The sequence below is a fragment of the Poecilia formosa genome, unplaced genomic scaffold (assembly GCF_000485575.1).
Source record: "Poecilia formosa unplaced genomic scaffold, Poecilia_formosa-5.1.2 Scaffold82, whole genome shotgun sequence".
Classification (NCBI taxonomy): domain Eukaryota; kingdom Metazoa; phylum Chordata; class Actinopteri; order Cyprinodontiformes; family Poeciliidae; genus Poecilia; species Poecilia formosa.
Window position 1 is genome coordinate 2,181,740 of NW_006800021.1, and position 21,873 is coordinate 2,203,612.

At 40.6% G+C, this 21,873-nt stretch overlaps 1 protein-coding gene across 2 annotated transcripts in view; it reads right to left on the reverse strand.

The window, feature by feature from the left end:
• Nucleotides 1-3,852: 3,852 nt before the first annotated feature.
• Nucleotides 3,853-21,873, reverse strand: part of dock5 (dedicator of cytokinesis 5) — a 67,774-nt gene continuing 49,753 nt past the window's right edge. The window contains exons 33-51 of one of the 2 annotated variants that reach the window (XM_007557037.2): nt 21,071-21,156; nt 20,728-20,884; nt 19,774-19,814; nt 19,608-19,698; nt 19,386-19,505; nt 19,046-19,135; nt 18,718-18,822; nt 18,251-18,392; nt 17,558-17,639; nt 17,348-17,432; nt 16,367-16,453; nt 16,100-16,276; nt 11,209-11,292; nt 10,967-11,104; nt 10,518-10,675; nt 10,229-10,373; nt 7,696-7,855; nt 7,346-7,464; nt 3,853-7,182 (exon numbers count right to left, since the gene is read on the reverse strand). In XM_007557037.2, coding sequence (XP_007557099.1) covers nt 7,099-7,182; nt 7,346-7,464; nt 7,696-7,855; nt 10,229-10,373; nt 10,518-10,675; nt 10,967-11,104; nt 11,209-11,292; nt 16,100-16,276; nt 16,367-16,453; nt 17,348-17,432; nt 17,558-17,639; nt 18,251-18,392; nt 18,718-18,822; nt 19,046-19,135; nt 19,386-19,505; nt 19,608-19,698; nt 19,774-19,814; nt 20,728-20,884; nt 21,071-21,156 — 2,151 coding nt within the window. In that variant the 3' untranslated portion in view covers nt 3,853-7,098. The remainder of the gene's footprint in view (nt 7,183-7,345; nt 7,465-7,695; nt 7,856-10,228; nt 10,374-10,517; nt 10,676-10,966; nt 11,105-11,208; nt 11,293-16,099; nt 16,277-16,366; nt 16,454-17,347; nt 17,433-17,557; nt 17,640-18,250; nt 18,393-18,717; nt 18,823-19,045; nt 19,136-19,385; nt 19,506-19,607; nt 19,699-19,773; nt 19,815-20,727; nt 20,885-21,070; nt 21,157-21,873) is intronic. The other variant, XM_007557038.2, reaches the window with a different exon arrangement.

The following is a 21,873-nucleotide window of genomic DNA, read 5'->3' on the forward strand; positions in this document are numbered from 1 at the left end:
AGTGAGCATGCGCTATGAAAAACAATAGAATCTGTGGCACTAAATACATTATTCCCACAAGTCTGAACTGGAAGTGATCTGCACAGCTTCGCCACAACAGGGGGGTCCAGGGAACCAGTGGCCCCTCCACTTTACCGCCCTACACATTTTTATTTGGTTTTCTCCACGGCAGGCCTGCGGGATGCTTCTTTCTGTCGTTAGTGTCAGAAACTTTTCCATCTCGCTCTGCCGCGTTAGCTGGAGGAGCAAATGAGCTTGATGAATTTGAAAAGAAATTATGAAAGATGAGCAAGGAGGATGACACTTCAGCAAATTATTTCAACTTTCATATTATAATAATGATTTAGTAGATAAATTTTTTTTTTTTGATAATCTTTCCTCCGGCCCCCCTAGAGCTCCCTGGTGGCCCCCGCTTTGAAAACCACCGCTACCAGAAAACCAGTGTTTCAGTTCAACCCTCAGGGTTCTGGTCAGGTTGGACAGAAAATACTGTGGATCAGTAACTTCAACAGAATCTGATGATAATCTCTCAGGACGCTAACGGCTAGCTGCCGCTCTCTCTCTCTCTCTCTCTCTCTCTCTCCCTCTCTCTCTCTCTCTCTGTCTTTCTGGATGTTAGCAGTTAGCATATAAGAACCAAGCGCTCCGTTTCCACTGCTGGACGGGGTTCTGCTGACTGGAGAATGAGAGGTCGCGACCTTTTTCAGAAAACACTAAAAGATCACACAAGAGCAGAAAACAGAAAAAAATACAACCACATTTACGCTACCTAAACATATAGTGGACGTGATAAGTCAACAGTTTTGGTGCGTTGATCATAAACTTCGGTTTTTACTGAGTGTTGGTGAAGTTAGCGAACTTAGCTTTCATGTCTTTTGTTCCAATCATGAAATGAGGATTGGTCTAATGAAGAACAAACTTTGAATGTTCTTCCATGCGTGTGTGGGTTCTCTCTGGGTGTTGTTGCTTCCTCCCACAGAATATGCATGTTAGCTTCATCGGTGACTCTTCATAGTGACGTGTGTGTATGTGTGTGTGTGTTTCTATGTTCCCCTGCATTAGTCTGGCATCCTGTCCAGAATGTCCTCTGCCTCTTGCCCATTGAAGAGACAGTTTTGGATAGAAATAACAAAATTGGAATTAAAAGTACTTAAAGGGAAATGAGGTCAAACGTTCAGAGTATCATTGCGTGATTAAAGGTCTAATCAAGAGTTCGATCAATGTCTTGCTCCCGTGTTTCTTAGTCTGGACAGATTCTTCCCTGACTTTTCCTAGTAAGTGCAACTTTGTGACATCATCAGGCACCCATCTGAGAATATGAATTAAGGATTAAGGAGACAGTTTCAAAACAAAACTGGATGAGGTTATGTTTCTGACTGCAACTTGTTTTTGCGCTCAAGGTTACCGATATGTAATATTCTAAGGAGACTTAATTTCAAGTATGTAATCCATGTTATAAAGGAATATCCACTCATAAATTAGCCGAGTTATTTAGAAAGCTTAGAAAGCTTATTCTCTGAACAATGAGAATAAAATCGCTTACTTCAAGTAACAACTGTATAGAGATGAATCCAAATAAAAGGTTTTTAACATTACAGTTTTGACACTCAGAAAAGTCTAGCTATATATCTATACATCTTCTGCAAAAGGATTGCCAGGGAAAAAGTCTGATTTCCAGGGTTTACAGCCAGTGCAAGTGTAGAAATTTAATATCAAGTGCTGACTAAGAGATTACACATTAATGAATTCCATTCATCTTGAGATTAAATAATACATTTTTGGATCTGAAAAAAATAAAAACCTTCTCAATTCCAAATGTTTCAAACTTTCCTATGTAACAAACGTCCTCACGTGGTTCATTCCTCTCCAAGTAAAGCGTCCTGCTTGTTTTTCCCTAAAACGCATCACAGCAGCTCGTTTCTCCATGCAACACACAAAGAAGCTGTGTTGATTTAAAAAAAAACCCAAAAAAAACCATGCTGCTTCAGGGAGACAGCTCTGTGTGTCCCTTGGACAGACACAGCACCAAGCTGTGCCTACAGTTTACGAGTAAACACACACACACACAAACAGAAACAAGGGAAACAGAGCAGAAACGGCACTGAAAGGCTGTGGTTGAAACTATTACCCTGACCTGAACGAATTTTTACAGAGATGATTTTCTTATTCTGCACACAGGTATCACAAAACCTCCTGCAGAGCGCACATCCAAGATGAGACCGCTGGAGGAAACTGCTGCCCGATAATGAACATTTTTATATATAGGTTCCAGACCAGATTTAACTAGAGATGCTTGTGCTCCCTTTAAAAAACACAAAAACATTTTGGGCTGCTTGATGAGCTTTTTAATCCAGTTTGAATGCCTCAACGTGTCGAGAATCTGATGAAATGAGTTGAACGCACATCAGACGCTGTATGGAAAACAGGACTTAAATGCTACATTTTGTCATGTCACATTTAAAACTTTTTAAAAAAATCATTTGTCAAATAAAAGGTGTGGTGTGCATCTGTATTCAGGACCCTGAGTCGATGCTCTGCAGAACCACTTTCTGCTGCAATTACAGCTGCAAGTCTTATGTTTTTTTTTGTTTTTTTTTAAACCAGCCTTGCACACCTAGAGACTGAAATTTTTGTCCATTTTTCTCTTTCCAGTGATCAGTATCATCCTTGTGCTGCTGTTGCTGTATGCATGAGGGAAATGCAAGGGCTCTGCGAGATGGAAAATAAGGACATACGAATGGAGATAAGGAACTTTAATACCAAATATTTTAGCTTGTTCAATTTGTGTAAAATTCAGCAACAGCCGTTTCTTTACTCACCTGGATGATGCGGCCACATCTATAACAGTCCCCGCTCACCTGGGAGCGCGTTTGTGGGAAATGTTTGACAGTCATGTCGGAACAGGAAGCGACCATCTCCAAACATTACCTGCAATGGAGGATGCAGTCGTCCAATAGGTGGTACCGCTCCTGCTGAAGTATTACTACTTCCCTTTCAGTGGAGCCAATACTGTGACTGTACTAAATGTAAAGTAAACATGATTTTTTGTCTTAACTTCTCTGAATAGTTTGCAACTGTGTTTAACAAAACACATTTCCGATCTTAAGACGGCGAAGGAACTCAAAGGCACGCAGACGGAGGCGACTGGCCTGACGTCAACCCGAGCTGTCAAAGAAGCTGGAAAGACACGAAAAGGAATAAAAAGAACGATACCGTTACTAATAACATGCTTTTTTTTTTCTTTTTTTTTATCAATTTAGCATGAAGCTGTAAGCATGTTGCATTATGCAGGCCCACTTCCACAGAGGAGTTCCTGAGCATCTAGTTAAAGCTGGCAGCTACAACACCGCTCTGTTTGCATGAGCGAACATCAGTACAAGTGTTCATTGCTCCTGAGGTTTCCTGGCAGAGTTATCTCCCTTACCTCACAATCTGACAGGAGGGGTACAGGCCATTAAAAATCCTGATTAGCCAGACCCAAGCCCCAACACACACACACACACACACACACACACACACGAAGGCAAACGCGTGCGTCCTCCATAAACATCTTATAAACCCCACCCCAGTCGATAACGAACCGCGTGTGAATCACCGTGAGCTACAGCGGCATCATTTACCTTCATCTGACCCGTGGTATTTGAAAAGCATAAATCACCTGGGTTGTTTTTTTTTATGCCGGCTTGTTGGATGTGTTGAAACTGAATGTGTAATTTGTCACGCTATCAGCATCCGAACCACTATCCGAGTACCCACAGAGAATAACCTGTGTTCTCTGTGATTACACAACTGCACTTAAGCAACAGAGAGGAAACACTTTTCAAACAGAAGGAGACATGCTGAGCTTGTTTTTTTTTTTTTAATCTTTATTTTATTTCAGTCAACAGCTTGTTCATTATAAAAAATATCACTATGTCTGTAGAATCATTGTTCATAAACATTTCTTGTTTTTAAAGAAATCTGCACTATACAACAACAGTAATCCCTTGTAAAACATCGGTCTAAAAATAGAAAAATAACAGCAATGATATGATTATTCAGTTCTATTTGATCTCTATCAAAACAGCATGCACTCACAGATTCAGCACCCTGAAGGCACATCATTTGTATTGCTTATTAAAAAATAATAACAATAATAATAATTATATATATATAAAAAAAAAAAGATTTACAGTGTTCGGTAAAATGACTTTGCTTCCAACATAATGTAAACACCCGCTGTGCAAATCTCTGAGAATTTTATTATTTATTTTTTTAACAGAAACAACACCTGAATTTTCAAGCTAAAGTGACCTCCAGAGTCATTTTGTATTTATGGCTCCGTTAAAAGTCCCAGCAAAAAAAAAAAAAAAAAACACACATTCGGAAACTTTGCTCATTTACTCTCCTGACAAGAAACTTTTATGCCCCTGCAATAAATATTTACCGAGAGCCTGAAGCAGGCATGCTCAGCACGGCGACTGAGGACCCAAACCCTCATAAACGTGCTCATTAACAAGATCTAATTTGGGTTTTATATCATTTTTAAAGGCCGTGCCTCTCAAGCTGTGCCATCTTGGTTTGCCTTTAGCGTGACTGTTAGGAAAGTTTGGTATCAATTACTGTATTTGCACTGAGTTTGTGAACACACCAAATAATGTAGAAGCAAGAGGCGATGTGAGCCAAACAAAAAAAAGACTTATGAAGTTCATTTTTGTTCTAAATAAAAAGTAGCGGAGAAGAGTACTACAGCTTCCTGATAAGCAGGAAGTAGCTCTGGTAGCTAGCATGTTATTTACCTCTTGTGTTGTACCTTGGCTCTAACTCAACTGCTCTCCTTTGCTGAGTTGGAACACCAGTAAGAGTTGCAGTAAAGTTAAGAAAAATAAAACGATAAAGGAATTGCTACTCAATGAATCGGATATTCAGGCTAACCGTAGTTAGCAAGGGACGCTAACAGAAATGCATTTTATTTGGACTTTCAAATACTTTAGCAGTATGTTCATCAAAAGAGGTCGCATAATGTTTGTGCAAACAGTTTAACAAGATACATCTGAACTATCAGTCAAGCATGTGAGGCAGCCATATTTTATGTTGGAACCTGTGATTTTTTTCCCCACTCAGAAATTCAGCATCTGGAAGTCGACTATGGAACTATAAACTTGCAAATTCCTGAACTAAGAAGGTTTTAAAAATAAATTATCTTATTTCGAGGGTCATACGGGCTGCGATAAAGTGAGAGAGAGCAAGTCTTTCAGCAGAAGCAAGTGGGTCTAACAGAAAACGCCAAAGTTGCTATGTTTGATTCTTTAAAGCAGTCAACCTGTCCATGAGAAAGGGTGGATTTGGACATTTCGGCAGCTTTTTGGAAGTATGGACCTGCATTCTCTAACTGCAGATTTTCTGATGCTAACTGCTCTAAATGTGAATACAAGTTGCGAAGTCAATTTAAAATGTTGATTTGCAATCATTGTGCTTGTTTGCAAATCTTAAAAAAAGCAGAATGTTGCTGCTTTGGCTTCAAATGTAATTAATGACTTGCTAACCTGGTCACTTTGTCCCTCTTTCTTGTGCCCACTTACCCGTAAACAGACAATTTCAAAACGTATGTGGTGCGTTATCCACTTGCCTACATTTTTTATACATGCCATGTTTTGCACATGGACAAAAAGTATATTTCTATTTATTTGGTTTGGCCATAGTGGTGAAGTATTGGGATGAAGATTCATCAGAATAAAAAATAAAAGTACCAAGTTGAAACCACATTTGTGTGCTTTTCCTGAATAAACAAGGTCCATATATAGAGGAGAAATGACCAAGTTCCAGAAAAGTTAGAAATGTATGCATTTGTTGTTTGTTACAATGCAACACTGTTTAAAAGAAATCAAAAATACTTAATAGGAAAAATAGACCCAGAAAACTGTTTTTCTTTCATGACACAATAAATGGAAAAAAATCCAAATCCTGTTAAGAGACCATCAACATCTTTGTGAAGATGATGGTGTGAGAAAGCTAGGGATTTAGCAAGATGGTGGATGTTATAAAAAGTCTAAAGGCGTATTTAGGGAGCTTCAACACAACTATACATAACGCTTGGAAAAAAAAGTCTGTCAGGTTTTCAACGTCAGGTTACGCACAAAGCAGACTAAAAGCATCTGACGCGAACGAATCGCAGTCACAAGAACCAGTTTCGTTTTGTCTGCTTTTATGGCTGCAGCTCTGTATTTAAGCAGGTTTGACAGTGGTATCAAGTGTTTCTTTCCCCCCCATCCCCATTTCTTCTTTTGACAACACTTCCCAATAAACACCACCACGTACTGCAGCTTAGTGTATCAACAGGTTGGGTTCGACGTAAGCAACAAGCGCAGAATCTGCAGCACATTCAATAATGCCATCCAGTGTCTCTGAAACCTTGGCGGGTCGGAATGACAGGCTGCGCTAACAACAAATAAAACAGGAACACAATCGACAGACGCAGACCAACTCCGCTTCAGACCAACAGTTACCTTCTGTACATGGTAATCCCTGCATATTAGTCAAGTTTGACATTCATCTAATGCAGCTCTTTGTATAGGGGATGCTGTTAAACAGCTAGAGGGAGAGTGAGTCATCCAGTGTCGCTCCATACACAAACATAAAAATAAAAACATGACGCTGTACCATTATTCATTCCATTTGTTTGCCACTGATTAAACAGAAAATGCACTGCTGTGACCCATCTTGAGGGAATGAGTCTTTCATTACCTTAATAAGCCCACAGAGCCTAAGACTGTACCTTAAATCACATCCCAAATCATGCATCCGGTTCTGCTGTTTTGACGACGGATCCTTCCCATCCCAGCTTAACGCTATGATAATTACTCAAATTTAAGAGCGGTGGACAGCTTGGAAGTAAAAGTGAACTGAAAAGAAGCAAATTACTCAAACAAAACAAACAGAAATAAAGAAATCAAGCCAGCCCTGCTTCTCCCCTCCACGTTCCGGTTCTCTTCTGTGACCCCCACTGTGGCGTCTCCGTGACGTCTAAAACGAGGCTGCGCTTTCATCACAGCCAAATCAGGGAATTAATGAAACTCCCAAGGTCGGTGCGTAGGTGTTGCCTTACTGGGGTGTTGCTCTTTACGAGGGGAACATTGACTTTCGAGTCTTCGGAGGAGGCGGGGGAGGCTTGTTCTCAATTTTCACAGGTAGTGGAGGGACGAACTGGTTGGGGGGAAAAACACAGAAGAAGGTTCGTGTTAAGACTTTAAATATAAATAAAATACAATTTACAAAAAAACAAAAAACAAAAATGGAGTATATTCACATTTACTAGCCATTAAATATGCATAAGGGAGGGGCTGTTATTTCCTCTAAGCAGATGTACCTCTGAAGAGCCGGCGAGGTTGTCAATCTCGTGCGGATGTTTCTTCGGAGGCATGGGTGGGGGAGTCCCTGGGGTGTCGATGGTATTGGCATCGTTGTCGCTGAGGAGTGATGAATAACCTAGCGAGGGGGGGGGAGGAATAAAAACTCTTCAGACCACATCCATCTGTGAATGTGTGTGTGACCTGATTAGCTCTGCAGACCAGAATATGCTTACACACCCCAGAAAAAAAAAAAGAAAAAAAGTCTGCCAGGTTCCCCCCCTTTATTGTGTGGAAAAGCAAAACTTAAAGAGGGGGAGAAGTGCAGTGTGGTGCTTCTCAGAAGAGGAAGGAGCTGTTCGCTACGTACTGGAGCTGCGCGGCGTGTTTGGAGTGTGAGGGGAGGCGGCGAGCGGGCTGAGTTGGTTAGACAGGCTGAGCTGGGATGAAACGCCCTGGAAAAGGGAGAGGGTGAGCCGTCTGTCACCGAGCTGCAAACTTTTGGGTCTCTGCTGCTTGTCTGGTGAAACCTGGGTGGTGATGGTGGTGGGAGGAAAAAAAAAGGCGTGAAGAAAATAAGAACTCCAAGAAAAGCACAGAAAACCATAAAGAAGTTTTTCACTATTACACTTGGAATAACTTCAAACGAGCAAAAGCGCTCACACTTCACCAAACGTATTGGTATTTTATATGACAAATCAAGACCAAGAGCCAAACGGATGAGAGATGAAAAGCGAAGGGATACATGGTTCTGAAAATGAACACCACAAAAGTGGACTTTTGAGCCCCGTTTCCTTCTGGACCCCTAAATAAAATCCACTGAAACCAGCTGCCATCAGAAGTTAGTTAAACGTGTGTAGCTTCATCTCATGATAAAAGACCCAGATTCAGCTAGAGGGACTATTTGGGTGCTGCAGAATGACATGGAGAGATGTAGAGATATTTATAGCAGGGTAAAGTTATAACAGGGTTTCTGCACCTCAAATTTAAGACTTTAAAGACCATTACGAACACAACTTAAAAGCTATATCTCCACAGAAATCTACCAACTTTGTCCAAATGACTGGCGATAAATGTGCATTTGCCCAAGACAGTCACAAAAAAAGCTAGCTAGTTAGCTTTTTATTACTAGCAAGGGTATGCTAGCAGTGAGTTATCGTCTCAAATCACAGAACGCAATGAATAAGTCTGAGCACGACTCAAACTTTTGCCTGACAGAAAAGTTCCACAAGAAAGAAACATAGATATTTATGTAATGTGAAATAATAAAATATTTAAGACCTGTGGATTAACTTGTTAAAGGCCAACTTACTTTTTAAAAGAATTTAAGACATTTTCAGGCCTTGAAAAGTCCTTAAGACTTTTTAAGGATGGGCAGAAACCCTGGCTCTATAAACCCGCCACATAACCCTGAACACGATACTCCCTTGGTGAAACTTGATTGTTACTAAAGCTAACTAGGGTTGTTTTTTTTTTGTCAAAACTTGCCATAAACTAAACAAAATTCCCCTAAGCATTGTGGGACATTACTGATTACAAGAAGTAAAAATAAAAAAAGAAAACTCATGTGGCACTATTTGGACGAACAAATGCCAGTATTTTAGACATGGAAGCTGGCAGATGCCCACCACAAATGACTTGCAGATGGAATGTAGGCAAAATGTTGAAAAACAAGTAAGATCTCTTCTTTTTACGCTTTTCTTTTCAGCTATTCGCTACTTTCTGTTGGTCTGTCACATAAAATACACAAATGTATGCAGTTATCCCACAAAGTGAAAAAGATTGGATAATTTTGTAGGGAACCAGAGCTTAACATGCAGCAACTATAAAAATGTATTCATCCCCTTGGATCTTTTACCCTTTTTATTGCTTTAACAAGTCAATCATGATCAAAACAATTTGGCATTTTTAACAAAAAAAACAAAAACAAAAGTACCAAAAGCAAAAATGAAAACGGATTTCTACAAAGTAATGACAAGTACAAATATTTCACACTAAATAAGTGACTGCATAAACGTTCACCCCTTCAAGTCAGTATTTAGTAAACGTGCTGCCAACCAATGCGTCTCCATTCTTCTGTGCAGAGCTGTTCACTCTCTGTCATGTTTCGTGGGGATTGGTTGCAAAGTCCTGCCACAAATTCTCTATATGATTGAAATCTGGGCTTTGACTAGACCAGAACATCCGCCTCACTGTCATCATTCATTTCTGTGTTTTGGGTTTTTGTCTGACTGGAAAACAAACGTTCTCTGAAGCTGTAGTTCTTTTTTGTTTGTTTGTTTGTTTTTTGCTGCATTCACTTTACCCTCTACCTTTACAAACCTTCCAGGGACTGCTGCTGGGACGCGTCCCCACAGCATGATGCTGACACCGCCGTGCTTCACAGAGGAGATGATGCGTTTGTGGTGAAGTATTTAGTGTCTGTCAAACATAGTGTCTTGTCTGATAGCCTTGGAGACTTTTTTTGTGTCCAGCCCCTTACTTTTACGTTTCAGTACGCTTTTCTCTGATTTGCTCGGAGCGTTCCTTTGACTTCATGCAGGGGATTCTGATTAATCGGAGATCGGACCTTCCAGCCATGGGTTTTTTTTTAATAATACAATGACTGCACTGAGGTGATTTCCATCCACACATTGTGAGAATATTTCTACCACTTGGCTGGACCTTTGTTCAATTAGGTCAGTCACTTTAAAGGGGGTTGAATATTTATGCACTTACCTCGTGTTAAATCTTTTCAATTAAATGTTACTTTGTAGATTTGTTTTCGTCAAAAAAGTCGAGTTTTGCCGCCTGCCATTGATATGTAAAAGCAAAACGAAGGGTAAAACATTCGAGAGGGCGAGGACTATTTATAGGCACCGTGTAACTGTATACAGCACAGTAGCCCAGACATAAGGCCTCACCTCATCTGCATCCGACTTCTTCTCCAGCAGCACTTGAGATTTGCTCACGCTCCACTCCTTTCTGTTCTTCCGAGCGATCCTGTTGTCTTCCTCGGAGCGCGACAGAACAGAAACCCTGCGATCACTGGGACAAGCCGACGAGGAGCTGTTAGCGAAACCACCCCGGGCACGGAAACAGACGCAGGAAAATGTGAAACAAAGGGGACAAATGACTCTGTTTTATGCAAGAACAATAAAAGAACACGTCTGATTATCAGTCGGGGCGATGTGAGGATGTGGCAGCACTGACTCTTGGGAGGAGGGCCCGTCCGAGGAGCCGCTGGAGAGGCCCGAGGACGTGCTCGACAAGGTGGACGCGGTGGACATGCGGCGCAAGGTGGAAGACATGATGTAGGGCAGGACGACCGAGCCCACGCGACTCTTCTTCTTCTCAGTCAGAGAGCAGGGCTGGGACACACAAATGGGATTAAGCGTCACCGGGGTGCGGATGAAGAAGGGAGGGAGAGAGAGAGAGAGGGAGAGAGAGAGAGAGAGAGGGGGGGGATCTTGGCAGGAAGATTCAGAGTGACAGGCGAGGCACAGGATGCAAAAGCCTGGCTAAAGGAAGATTTATGGTCCTGTGCTAATATAATGTACACTATCCCTTTGAATGAGAAGCATTTGATAGGAAGGCAAGAGGGCCAATGGCGAAAGTTGGCACCCTGCTGCACAAAATCAAGTTTGCAGCTGGCAACGCACCAAGGTTATGACGCCGTACAGCTTCTCCACTTTCTCCCGCAGATCTCTGAAGCAAGTGACTAAACGATTGTGTAAGGGCTTCAGCTGCTCCGTCGCCTTCTCCCCGTGGATGCGAATCCCATCTTCCAGGAGCGGGATCTGTTGGGAGCGAGGGAGGACATAAGCAGAGCGCACAGGTGTCTGGCAAAAAAGAGGAAAAAAAAAAAAAAAAGGTTCTTGACAAAGATGACGGAAAAATGTACCTGCAGGGCGATGAGCTGCTTAAGGACTCCAATGCGTTCGCGGTCACCCGGGTGCTCTTGGATGTAGGTATTGGTGAAGAACGCCTGAAGAAGAAGATGGAAACTGGGTGACGACTGGGCGGCATGTTGAGCGCGCTCATTAGAAAATGTGGCTGCGAGCAACAGAGAGCCGGCGCTGCCACGGCCACACAAAGAGGCTCCAGCATGAACGGGACTCCACAACTCAGAGCAGAAACCAGAAAACGAGTCAAACAGAAGTGGGCAGCCATTGTTAAATGTCAGCTAGATGACCATTAGTCCAGCCTGGAGACGTTTGACCACATCGTCCTCAGCAGTATCCCAAACCTCGATGCAGAGGAAAATGTTAAGTCACATCAGTTTTAATAACATGTATGACCTTACGTATAAAAATATACTGCTAAAACCAGATATGGAAAAAAAATAAGGCAACACTTTATTTGACGGGGTTTTTAAAAGTGTCAATATTTACAAAATAATGCAAAGTTCGCACTTTTAATGGACTTTCAATGCAACTTTGCATTAAAAGTGTCATTATTTACCAAATGACATTTCATGATGACTGTCATAGACATCATCAGTCTTATGCACACCCCGTCAAATAAAGTGTTACGACAAATCTCATTTTTTATTTCCCTGTCTGATATGAAAAAACTTTTCCTGTTTTAGGTCAGTTTCAATTACCAAAATTATTTCCATTTGCTTAATGTCTGATTGGTGACGGAGAGTAGGGCTGAGCAACGTGGCTTAAAAATTAAATCTCTAATTTTTTTTCCCTCCATAGGAGATCTAATGACAAGAAACATTCTCAAAATGTGGCTTTTATATCAATCCTCCCTTCTATGCATTGTACGACTGAGTCAGGTTATTTAATTACGACAACACAGTTGTAATATTAGCAACGAAAGATGCACCGTTACCAGGATAAAGTCTTAAAACTGTGAGGAAAAAAAGAGTGAGAAATGAAGAAAAATTTTAGATAACTTTTTGTGTATGTGCTGGAGTTCTCATAAGTTTATTATGTCATTCTCCAAATATTCCAACTGTATTCTTTTAATATTGTAACCTTATTCTCACAATTAAGAAAGAAAAAATGGATTGACTCTTATATTTTGTCATAGAGTTGGCCTGAATTCAGTTGAAACGGTTAAACAAGATGGCCGCCGTGGACGTCTGAACTATAGAAACCCAAAGAGAGAATTAGTAGGGGGAAAAAAAAAAAAAATCTTCAAAAACCAAAAAATCTTAAAATATAATCAATCCTAATAGAATTATTTTTTTAAGACGTTTATTTAAATTTTCCTCTTGTAAAACGGTCTGGATATCCTTCTGCAAACTTCTGACGACCGTGTGCTGGAACACTGACCCGTTCCTCCCGACTCAACCGGAGTCAGGTGCTCACACACACCTTCACACCTCCCACCACATTTTGTTTTACAAACAGCAGGATTTTGTGGCCACTAGAAACCCCCCCCCGACTAATTTAATGGTAAACATGCGGTCATTGTCCATTAGGAAGCTCCATTTGTGCCGGATCTTTAACTTCCTGGCTGAAGTCTTCAGTATTTCCACTTAATGTTTTTTTTCTTCATGGTGCCATCAAGTTTCTTTGCCTCCAGCAGGAAAACACCCAACGTTGTCAAGGCGGAAAGGTTCCTCTTTTTCCCCTCCAAACATAATGCTGGTCATTATGGACAAACGGTTCAATTTTAGTTTTATCACACCAGATATTAATGTCTTTGTCTCCGAGTTCATTTACAAACTGCAGCTCGTCTTTCTGCAAGCTTCTGTTGCTTTTTGAACTAATGACTTCTTCCTCTCCGACTGGCTCTCCAGGCACTTCTCTTATTTTTCTTTTTTACTGAGGATAAAAACTTTTATTGTCCAGCCTGCGTCTTTATAAGGTCTTCTGCTTTCGTTCTGGACTTGATGCTCACTTTTCTCATCATGATACTTTCAACTCTGGGGAACAAAACTTGTTTCCTTCCTAAACCGTATGAAGGCTGGATATTCATATGTGGTCTACAGCTGCATATTATTATTATTATTATTATTATTATTATTATTATTACTAGAACAACAGGAAGTGGAAGCCAAGGATGAAGTAGTCTTCTGCGCAACTGTCGTCTCAATATCTCGGCTTACATTTCTTTAGATTTTTTTGTCATGTCACTTAAAAAAATTGTATATCTAAAGTGTTAAAAAGTACATAAATTGTTCCTATTTATATCTAAATTTATCATTCAGGAACTTACAAAAGTCGTGATATCACTATCTGGGCTTTCGTAGAAGATTCCCAGTCGTATTAGTCTTACTATATGCCTACTTCAGGATTAAAAAGAAATCCCTGTAAATATGGTAATTACTCCAAGATTTAGCAAATAAACTGTGAATCCTAACAAACCTAAAACCAGAAAAGGTTGGGCTGATTTACTGTCAGATTGTAACAAAAAAGAAGAAGAAGAAGAAAAAAAGGAAGTTATATCTTTTTATACATTAAAAATAAATATCTGGTTTCAACCGTATGCTTGGTTGAAAAAAAACAAAAAAAAAACCCCACAAGAAATCTAGGTTTCAGTCTTCTTGTTCTTCATCCAGAAATCTTCTCCATCACTTATTATTCATCAGAGTAAGAAGGAGAAAGTGTTCACTGGAGTAAAAGCTTTTGGCACCGAGCGGTGGTTCGATATTGTTGTGGACATAAAAACATTTATTATAAAGGGAAGCGGAGGATGTGAATCTGGAGGAGTTGGAGAGGACGTTACTGTCGGCTACAGTAGCGGCAGAGCGGCGCAGCGGCAGCTACGAGATCAGTTCAGAGAAATAGTTTCGTGTCAGTCGGCATATTTCTATCAGGAAACAAAAGATAAAAATGTAATTCTGCAAAAGCAGATCTTAAGAGAATCAATAATCCTCTCCAGTTATTCACTACTGAGTACCTTTACTTTACTCCCTTAGCAGAAAAATATTAATCCAAAAACATGCAAGGATTTTACAAAAGAACAAGTGGACAGGAAAGTTCAAATACAGGACGGTGGGAGAAAAGACTGAGGGCCCAGATTAAACATCTGAGTGATCAATTCGTGTGTTTGCTTATGTCTGAGCAAATATGAAATAAAATTGGATCGAGTCTAGGCACCAAGTTAGATTTAGAATTAGAAATATAAGTTTTTTTTAATGGTTTGTTTTCTTCACCACGATTAAAAAAAAAAAGAGTAGAGGAGCTACTCAGAGTTAAAGGAAACGCCTAAATTATCTAGAGAATACACACAGAGCTGCTATTTGCAGGCAGTAACGCTAATCATGCTAATTGATTAAATAATAGGCAAAAGACGGTTTGAAATGTCTCTAGCATGAACCAGTAATTGTTTTAAAAAGAAACGACATCTGTCAAAATGTTTTTTTTATTGCGTAACTGAGTAGCAGCAGCTCTGCTGATATAAAGGCATTGAGGATCCGTCACTTCAGGCAGATTCCTGTTCAGGTATGAATAAGTTGATCCTTTCTCCGTGTTACGCATTTGAGTAAATTTTAGTCTTGTGAAAGGGAATGTAATTCTTCTTTAATCATGTTGTGTTTGCATAGATAAAGCACCTGGAAGATTTTATTGTGTTTGCAAAACTGCAACCTAGGGCTGTTTTTGAGAATAAAAAATTAAATTATACGTTTAATTTGCACATTGCAATGCAAAGAAAAGTATTTTTTGATTGACAGAAAAATTTAGTTAAAATCTGAGAAGTCCACAAAGACAGAGATCAGAAAATGGTAACCAGATCTCTAATCTAATTAGTTAGAAAAATTGACAAAAATTGAAGAAATTGAGAATCAGCAGAATAGGATGTAGAACATGACATTGAAAATAGTTAAAACCTCAAAATTAGGCAACAACTTTTCCCTCATTTGAATGAAAAAAAATAATTGTGACCACGTTGCACTGATTTAGTTCTTAAAAGTTAGTTGGTTACACAATACCTGTAATATTTATTTTGGAAAATATTGAAAATCATGTAACTTTTGCATTAAAATCAGAATATTTCATAGCTAATTTAAGCCTGTGCTGATCTTAAAATATTAAAATTGTATCAAGTCAACCAGACCCCATGGAGGCCAGGAACTATTTCTGATTAAATCCGCTGTCATTAGTAGGTTCACGCGTCATAACATACATCCAATTATTGTTCATTAATGATGCAGAAAGGCACTTAACAGAAAAAAAAAAAAACATATAATGGGAGCAGATTTCACAGCTCAAAATGCTTAAGGCCTGTCTGTTTGTTTGTTGGCTAAACACTGAGAAATTACTCATTTTGTTACATGGCACCAATTTTCTTTTTGTAAAAAAAAAAAAAAAAAAAAAAAAAAAGTGATAAAAAAAAAAATATATCTCTGTTTCTATGTTTAGAGTCTAAACTGGGCTACAGGCTGACTCAGTTAAATTACGCATTTGGTTTGATGCAGTCCAAATTAAAATTAGCACCTTGCGGCGGCATGCCTCTCCAGTTCACACTCGGTGCCACTCAGTCTGACCTTTTGATTGCTAAATGTCAGCGCATTATGATTCTACCCAGGCAGACATCCGCGTGAGATCGTGTTATTACTACCTCACGACTGTTTAAGACTCAACCGAAAAGATGTTTGGAAAGGTCAAAGTGCCAGCGCCCTTTGACCACCAAAGTCAAGTGTGTGGAGTCTGAAGGCAAAAAAAAAAAAAAAGAAGAATCAATTAATAAAGTCACTCGTGTTTGTTCTGTAGAGATTGAATAAAAGAAAGGATATGTGCATAGATGACATGAAATATTTAAGGATCCAGTCACTGGAGGCAGAAAAAGTGCACTCTGCAGCAAATCTGTCAAACTAAATCACAAAGCCAGACCTTCTCGTAGTTGGAGAAGCCGCCCATGACGGCGGGGTCGACGATGCCGCTGAGCATCATGGACAGCGGGTTGATGGACAGTGACCGGTCGCAGGCCTGCTGCTGCACCAGGTTGCTGAGCTTCTCGTTGGCCATCTCCATCGTTTCTATGGCGTTCATCAACGGACTGATCTCCTCCTGACACGCGGACGAGCATTCGTCATTAATAACTTAAGAAACGACAATACCACAACACAACATGATTTAGGAATGAGGGCTGCTTCTCACCACTGAGACGGATTTGACTTCAAACCATTTGAGGATCCCAGGGAAGTGGTAGGCGGTGATGTAAGTGGTTCTCTCAATCCACATGGTCTGTGGGGCGGAATATTAATACAATGCTCAAGGGGTAAAACGTTCATTGCTTTATTCATTTAAAGACATTTTGTTTTTTGTTTTTTTTTGCTGCTCCAAATTAGTGTTTTTCCATCGTCTTAGGGTGTTTTCACACCTGATGGTCCGGTTGACTCGGTTCAATTGGGGACCAAAATTGCAACGTTTGTTACATCTTCAGCTGCGCTGTGTCAAACGAACCAAATGAATCGACAAAATTGTTCTCCTCCCCGTCTGTGGGGGGCGCTGCATCAAAAACTAACGAAGGAAACAACATGTAAACCTCTGAAGAAGACGTGAATGCGAAATGTAAAGAAAAATGGAGTAGCGTCAGATTACGTGGTTGCTCAGTTAAATAGTTATAGGGAAAGAAAAAAAAAACATTTGATTCGGACTCAAGAGAATTTGAGGAAAGAAAAAGTTGGAAAAGGAAAAAGGTGGCAGTAGTGAAACAGTGATGGATGAAAGCTGCCGTTAAAAACTAAAAGAAGAAGAAGTAGTGTCGGATTTTAGCGGTGGCTGGGTTTCTTTTTGTCTTTGGTAAAGACACAAGCAATTTCTCCCGCTGGCCTTAGACTCTCACGTTTGTTTTGGCTGTATTTACCCTGAATACCCTGCAATATAGTTCACTTCCTACTTCTGGAGCGGTCTCCAGTCCTATGGCATTAAAAACATACGCATGCAAACCGGGACCGAGGTTTTTAGGCGGACCACGGTTCGCTTCTTTTGGTCAGCATCAGAGTTGAGTTTGATTGTTCACGCCTCCCCAAGCGAAATCTAGTAAAACAAACTGCAGTCCAACTGAAGGAGACCAACCAGGGCTGGAGTGAACTTTGCACCCTCACAGCCTCAAAAATAAATGTAAAAAGTGCTCACAGCAAACTCGTTGTCCGGGTCCTTTTCACCTTTCCTGAAGGGCCTGGAGTACTGGAACTGGTCCACTTCATTGTGTCTATAATAGCTGCAGGGGAACGAGAGAGGACAGCGATGAGTTAGCACTTTGTTCACAGGACTACACCCCCACCTGCGCCCCCACCCTGGGATTGAATAGGAAATAAATCAGCCTTTAAATGTTGTGTCACGCACTTTAATATCTGCTCTGGAACCCCCTTGTCTTTGAACCGTTGTGGCACCGTGAGAACAGGCTTCACAGTGAAGCACTGGATGTCTGTCCAGTTCAGTTAGGGATAAAAACCAGAAACAACGGGTGAGACGAGACGAGACAAATTGCTCTGAATCATTCTGTGTGGTTTTTTTCCCTCTTTTTCTTTCTCGTTGGAAGTTGCGAGGCTGCAATTAGATAGAGTGGTACTCGAAGCTGAATGCTTACAAGGGAAGATGAACACACGTCGTACCGAGCTGGTACAGTTTATTCTGAGCACAATGCCTCGTCGGGATTCATCTCTGTTCAGCTTTTTCATATTTTGTCACGTTAAAACCACAAACATCAACTTATTTTTTTAAAAGTTTTATTGTTTTTGGGCCATCGTTTGTCTTTCAGGGTTTCGCTAGAACTGCTTTGTACATTTAGATGAGATTTTTTTTCCCTCATTTTTCATCGCAAAGCGGCTCAAACTTTGAGGTTTCACCACAAATTCTCATTCTCATTTGGGTCTGGGCTTTGACTGGGCCATTCTATCACATGAATATGTTTTGATCTAAGAAATTCCATAGCAGCTGTAGGTGTTTTTTTTTAATTATTATAAAAACAGAGAATATTGTGATTTTTAGGGAGAAAAAGACTGGGTAACTTTTAAGTGCTTGACTTCTGAAGGATACGCTGCCCAGGCGAGTTGCAGATGTCGTCCCCAGGGGGCGCTGTGCTCGTCATCCGGACTGCGTTTGGGAACTGAGAGAGCAGCTTTAAGCTGAAATCTTCCAGCCACTCGTACTCTTTGCCTCGGTAGATGAACATTTTGTTCTGCAGGATATATGGAAAAAAGGGGAAAAAAAAAACAGACATTGTGTAACCAAAGCCTATAAATAAAAAGAATTGTCATCAAGGTTAATTTACATACTTAATGAGGTTGTGTGTGTGGGGGCAGGGGGTGGGGAATGATTAAACCTTCAACGAGACTGCATTCATTCTGACATTCTCTTGTGGCATCAAGAAGCCAATAACCTTTATTGGAATTATTGCACGTTGCCCCAAGAAATATTTCAAAATGCCAGCCCGTTGCATAAGCCCAGGAATATGAGGTTGTCTCTAAGTCTCCATTTATTGAAACAGGTAATCATTTTCTTACCCTGAGGAAAGAAGGGAATCCAAGGCCATAATATCCGACAGCAAAGTACTCTGGCTGCGGCCGCATGGCGTGCATTATTTGCTCGTAGAACTTGGCTTGTTTTTTCTGCAACGACGAAGGGCGTTGAGACGGCATGATGTAATCAAGTGTGTCGCAAATATATCAGCGGTTACAAATTGAAAAAAGAAGAAGAAGAAACAATTACAGTACAGCTGAAAAGAAGAACGCTCTTTGTCCTTGTAGGCAGTTTTAGGTAAATCTCTTTAGAATTTTTTTTTTTTACTTTAAATCTCGGACGCCTTAATTGCCGAGCACGCCCCACTCTTACCAGCAGCTCGCTCAGCTCCATGAAGTCAAACATGTGGATCTCGTGCATCTTGGCCAGCTGCTTGCCCAGCTCGATGGCCTTCTCCCACATCTGACAAGACAGGGGGTGCGCTCAATTAACACGGGGGTGGGGGGGAGGAACCATAAAACACCAGCTTAGAAAACCGGAGCACAACCCAGACCGCCACCTGCCTCCAGCTGCACGGTTAATAAATGGTCGGCCGTTACGACACGGCGTCTTGCGGCGGGAGTCTGGGCTGACGCAAGCTTCCTTGTGGGTTTCGCCATGCGACCACAGACTAAGCTAAAGATGAGGCTGTTTTGTCATGCTAAGCAGTTACCTTCCCCTTGTCCAGGTAGCATATGATCTCCTGGAAGAGCCTCTCCTTGAGCTCCTGCTGGGTCCAAACGTGCTCCCCGTCCCGAGGGATCAGATGAGGGGCGCAAGGTTTGTCTGACCACTGCAGGAGTCAAAAGACAGAAAAACTGGTTGAGCTTAGACACTGAAAGGAAGATAAATATATTTTAAAAAATAATTTCTAGGAGCCTTTCAAGTAACAGACCTCCAGTAGCTCAGCATGCAGCAGCAGCGTGTATGCGGCCTCCGTGTAGTTTTCACAATCCAGATGCAAATCTCGCAGCTTGTACAGATAGCTGGTTGAGAGAACGGAGAAGTTAGAGGCAGACGAGGGTAAAAACGAACGTCCTCGCCGATTCCCTCCGACTCACCGGATATAAATGTCCTCCCTCTTCTTTTCTTTGTAGAAATTCTACAGGCAAAAGAACAATTTCATTAGAAACACTGTCTTAACCTCTTATTATAATTAAATGAGTAGTTTCAAAAGGGATTGAGATTTTTTGAGGTAAGAAGGTTGTGATGGAAAATCTGTTAGGGAATGTGATGGATTATTTCACAACGGAAGCCATTAGCTATTTATATCAAATATGTTATTATTTTTTTAAGAGTCATGAAAAAAAAAAGTGTTTAAGAAGTTTTAAATTTGCTCGTCTTGTTTTCAAGTAAGACGAAAGGATTAAACTTTACAATGTAATTAAAATGTTTCCATAACTTTTTTTTTTTAACTTTAATGTTATACGACATCAGGAAAATATGCTACTACTAATAAATTCCTTATTATTCTGCAAACAAAATCTAAAAAAAAAAAATAGTCATTTCATTCACCTTTAACAGTAAAATACTGCCAAAACACAAAATTCACAGATAATGCACAACAGGATGTTCAGTGAAAAGTTCCTAAGCGGTCAGTATCTTACACAAACTTAATATTAACTACCTGGGAATTCAATCTCTTCCTGAACATGGTCACCCCGCTAATGAATGCATTCAGTTTTAAACAGGAAAATGCCTGATACCTTTCTTCCTCCAATTTTCCAGACTAACGTTTATGATAATAATCTGTGGAAGTAGCGTCTAATGCAAACATGGGGACGGTTTAAAAATTCACTAGATTCCGTTTCCTTTTTAAGACGAGGGTTGTTTTAAAGCGGCAGACTCCTCCTGAAGCAGCAGCCGTTGGCATCGGCATCCGGGACAAACCGATCTGGACTTTTAACAAAAGAAGCTGCCAAGAGAGCAATCTACAGACAGTTTCTAGCAGAACCTGACAGTGACCAGCCCTTCACCCCCTTCCGGCGGGAGCGGGCTGCAGGCCTGCGGCTCACCAGCACGTTGACGGTGCAGCTCATGCGGTGCTCTGGACTCTCGTCGTGCGTGATGGTGCGGTACGCCAGCAGGTTCTCCAGCAGGCTGCTCAGCAGCAGGGCCAGCTCCTCTCCGGAGTGGGACAGGTATCTGTGCCGTCTGCAGTGCTCCAACAATCTTAAAAAGCAAACAAGCAAACAAGCAAACACCCAAACACCGTGAAACTCAGGAAGCTGTTTGGCAGCCGATTCAAAATCACATGTGCTGTGTAGGTCGCTATGAATTTAACGAAGCTTTGCATTGACACGGTGTACTTCAAAGACAAAGAAATACTCTCTGTTTTGCTCTCATCCTCTGCCTTACATTTTCTCCAAGAGGACTTTGTACTGCTCATCTCCTCGACCTCCTTCGACTTCTTGGTCCAATTTCGTTATGAGTTCATTCTCAAACTGCAAAGTAAAGAGGGAAACCAGAGGGAAGCGTTTGTACAAATAAATCGATGCACTTCTTTCTTGTAGCTGGATCCCTGGTAGTTGCAATTTTCCTGCATCTATTCCTCCTGGGGTTCAACATAAACAACTAGAAACACATTAAAAATTAAAAATAAAACTACAAAAATAAACAAATACAGAACAGAGGGCATAGATTTAAAAAAATGAATAGAAAACTATAATGAAAAATGTTGTATGAAAGGATATTCACTTCAATATGTCAAGCAACTCCTACACACAATCGATATAACACAATAGGAATAATTAAGTATGGTTGTTTTTCTTGTAAATGCCTTTGAAATTCATTCTTCTGATGCATCTCTAATATAATCTCAGGCAAGGTGAACATAACTCTACATGATCTCGACATCTTCAGAGACTTAGTATGAACCTCTGGAAGCATAAATCTCCCTTCGATCGCACGTCTAGTTTGATAATCATGAACATTAGTACTAAGGCTGGACAATAAACCAATAATATACATCATGATAGACACATGATCAATATCAATATTGACCAATATTAATATTATTGATAGAATATTCTATATCTAGAATATAGAATATTCACTGAACTTTGATTCTGAACCGCACAGCATTCTGGGAGATGTAGGCAGAGAAAAGGAGTTAGCCGCGCGCAACCTCTCAGTGAGCTAAGCTAGGTTGGCGGCATCGA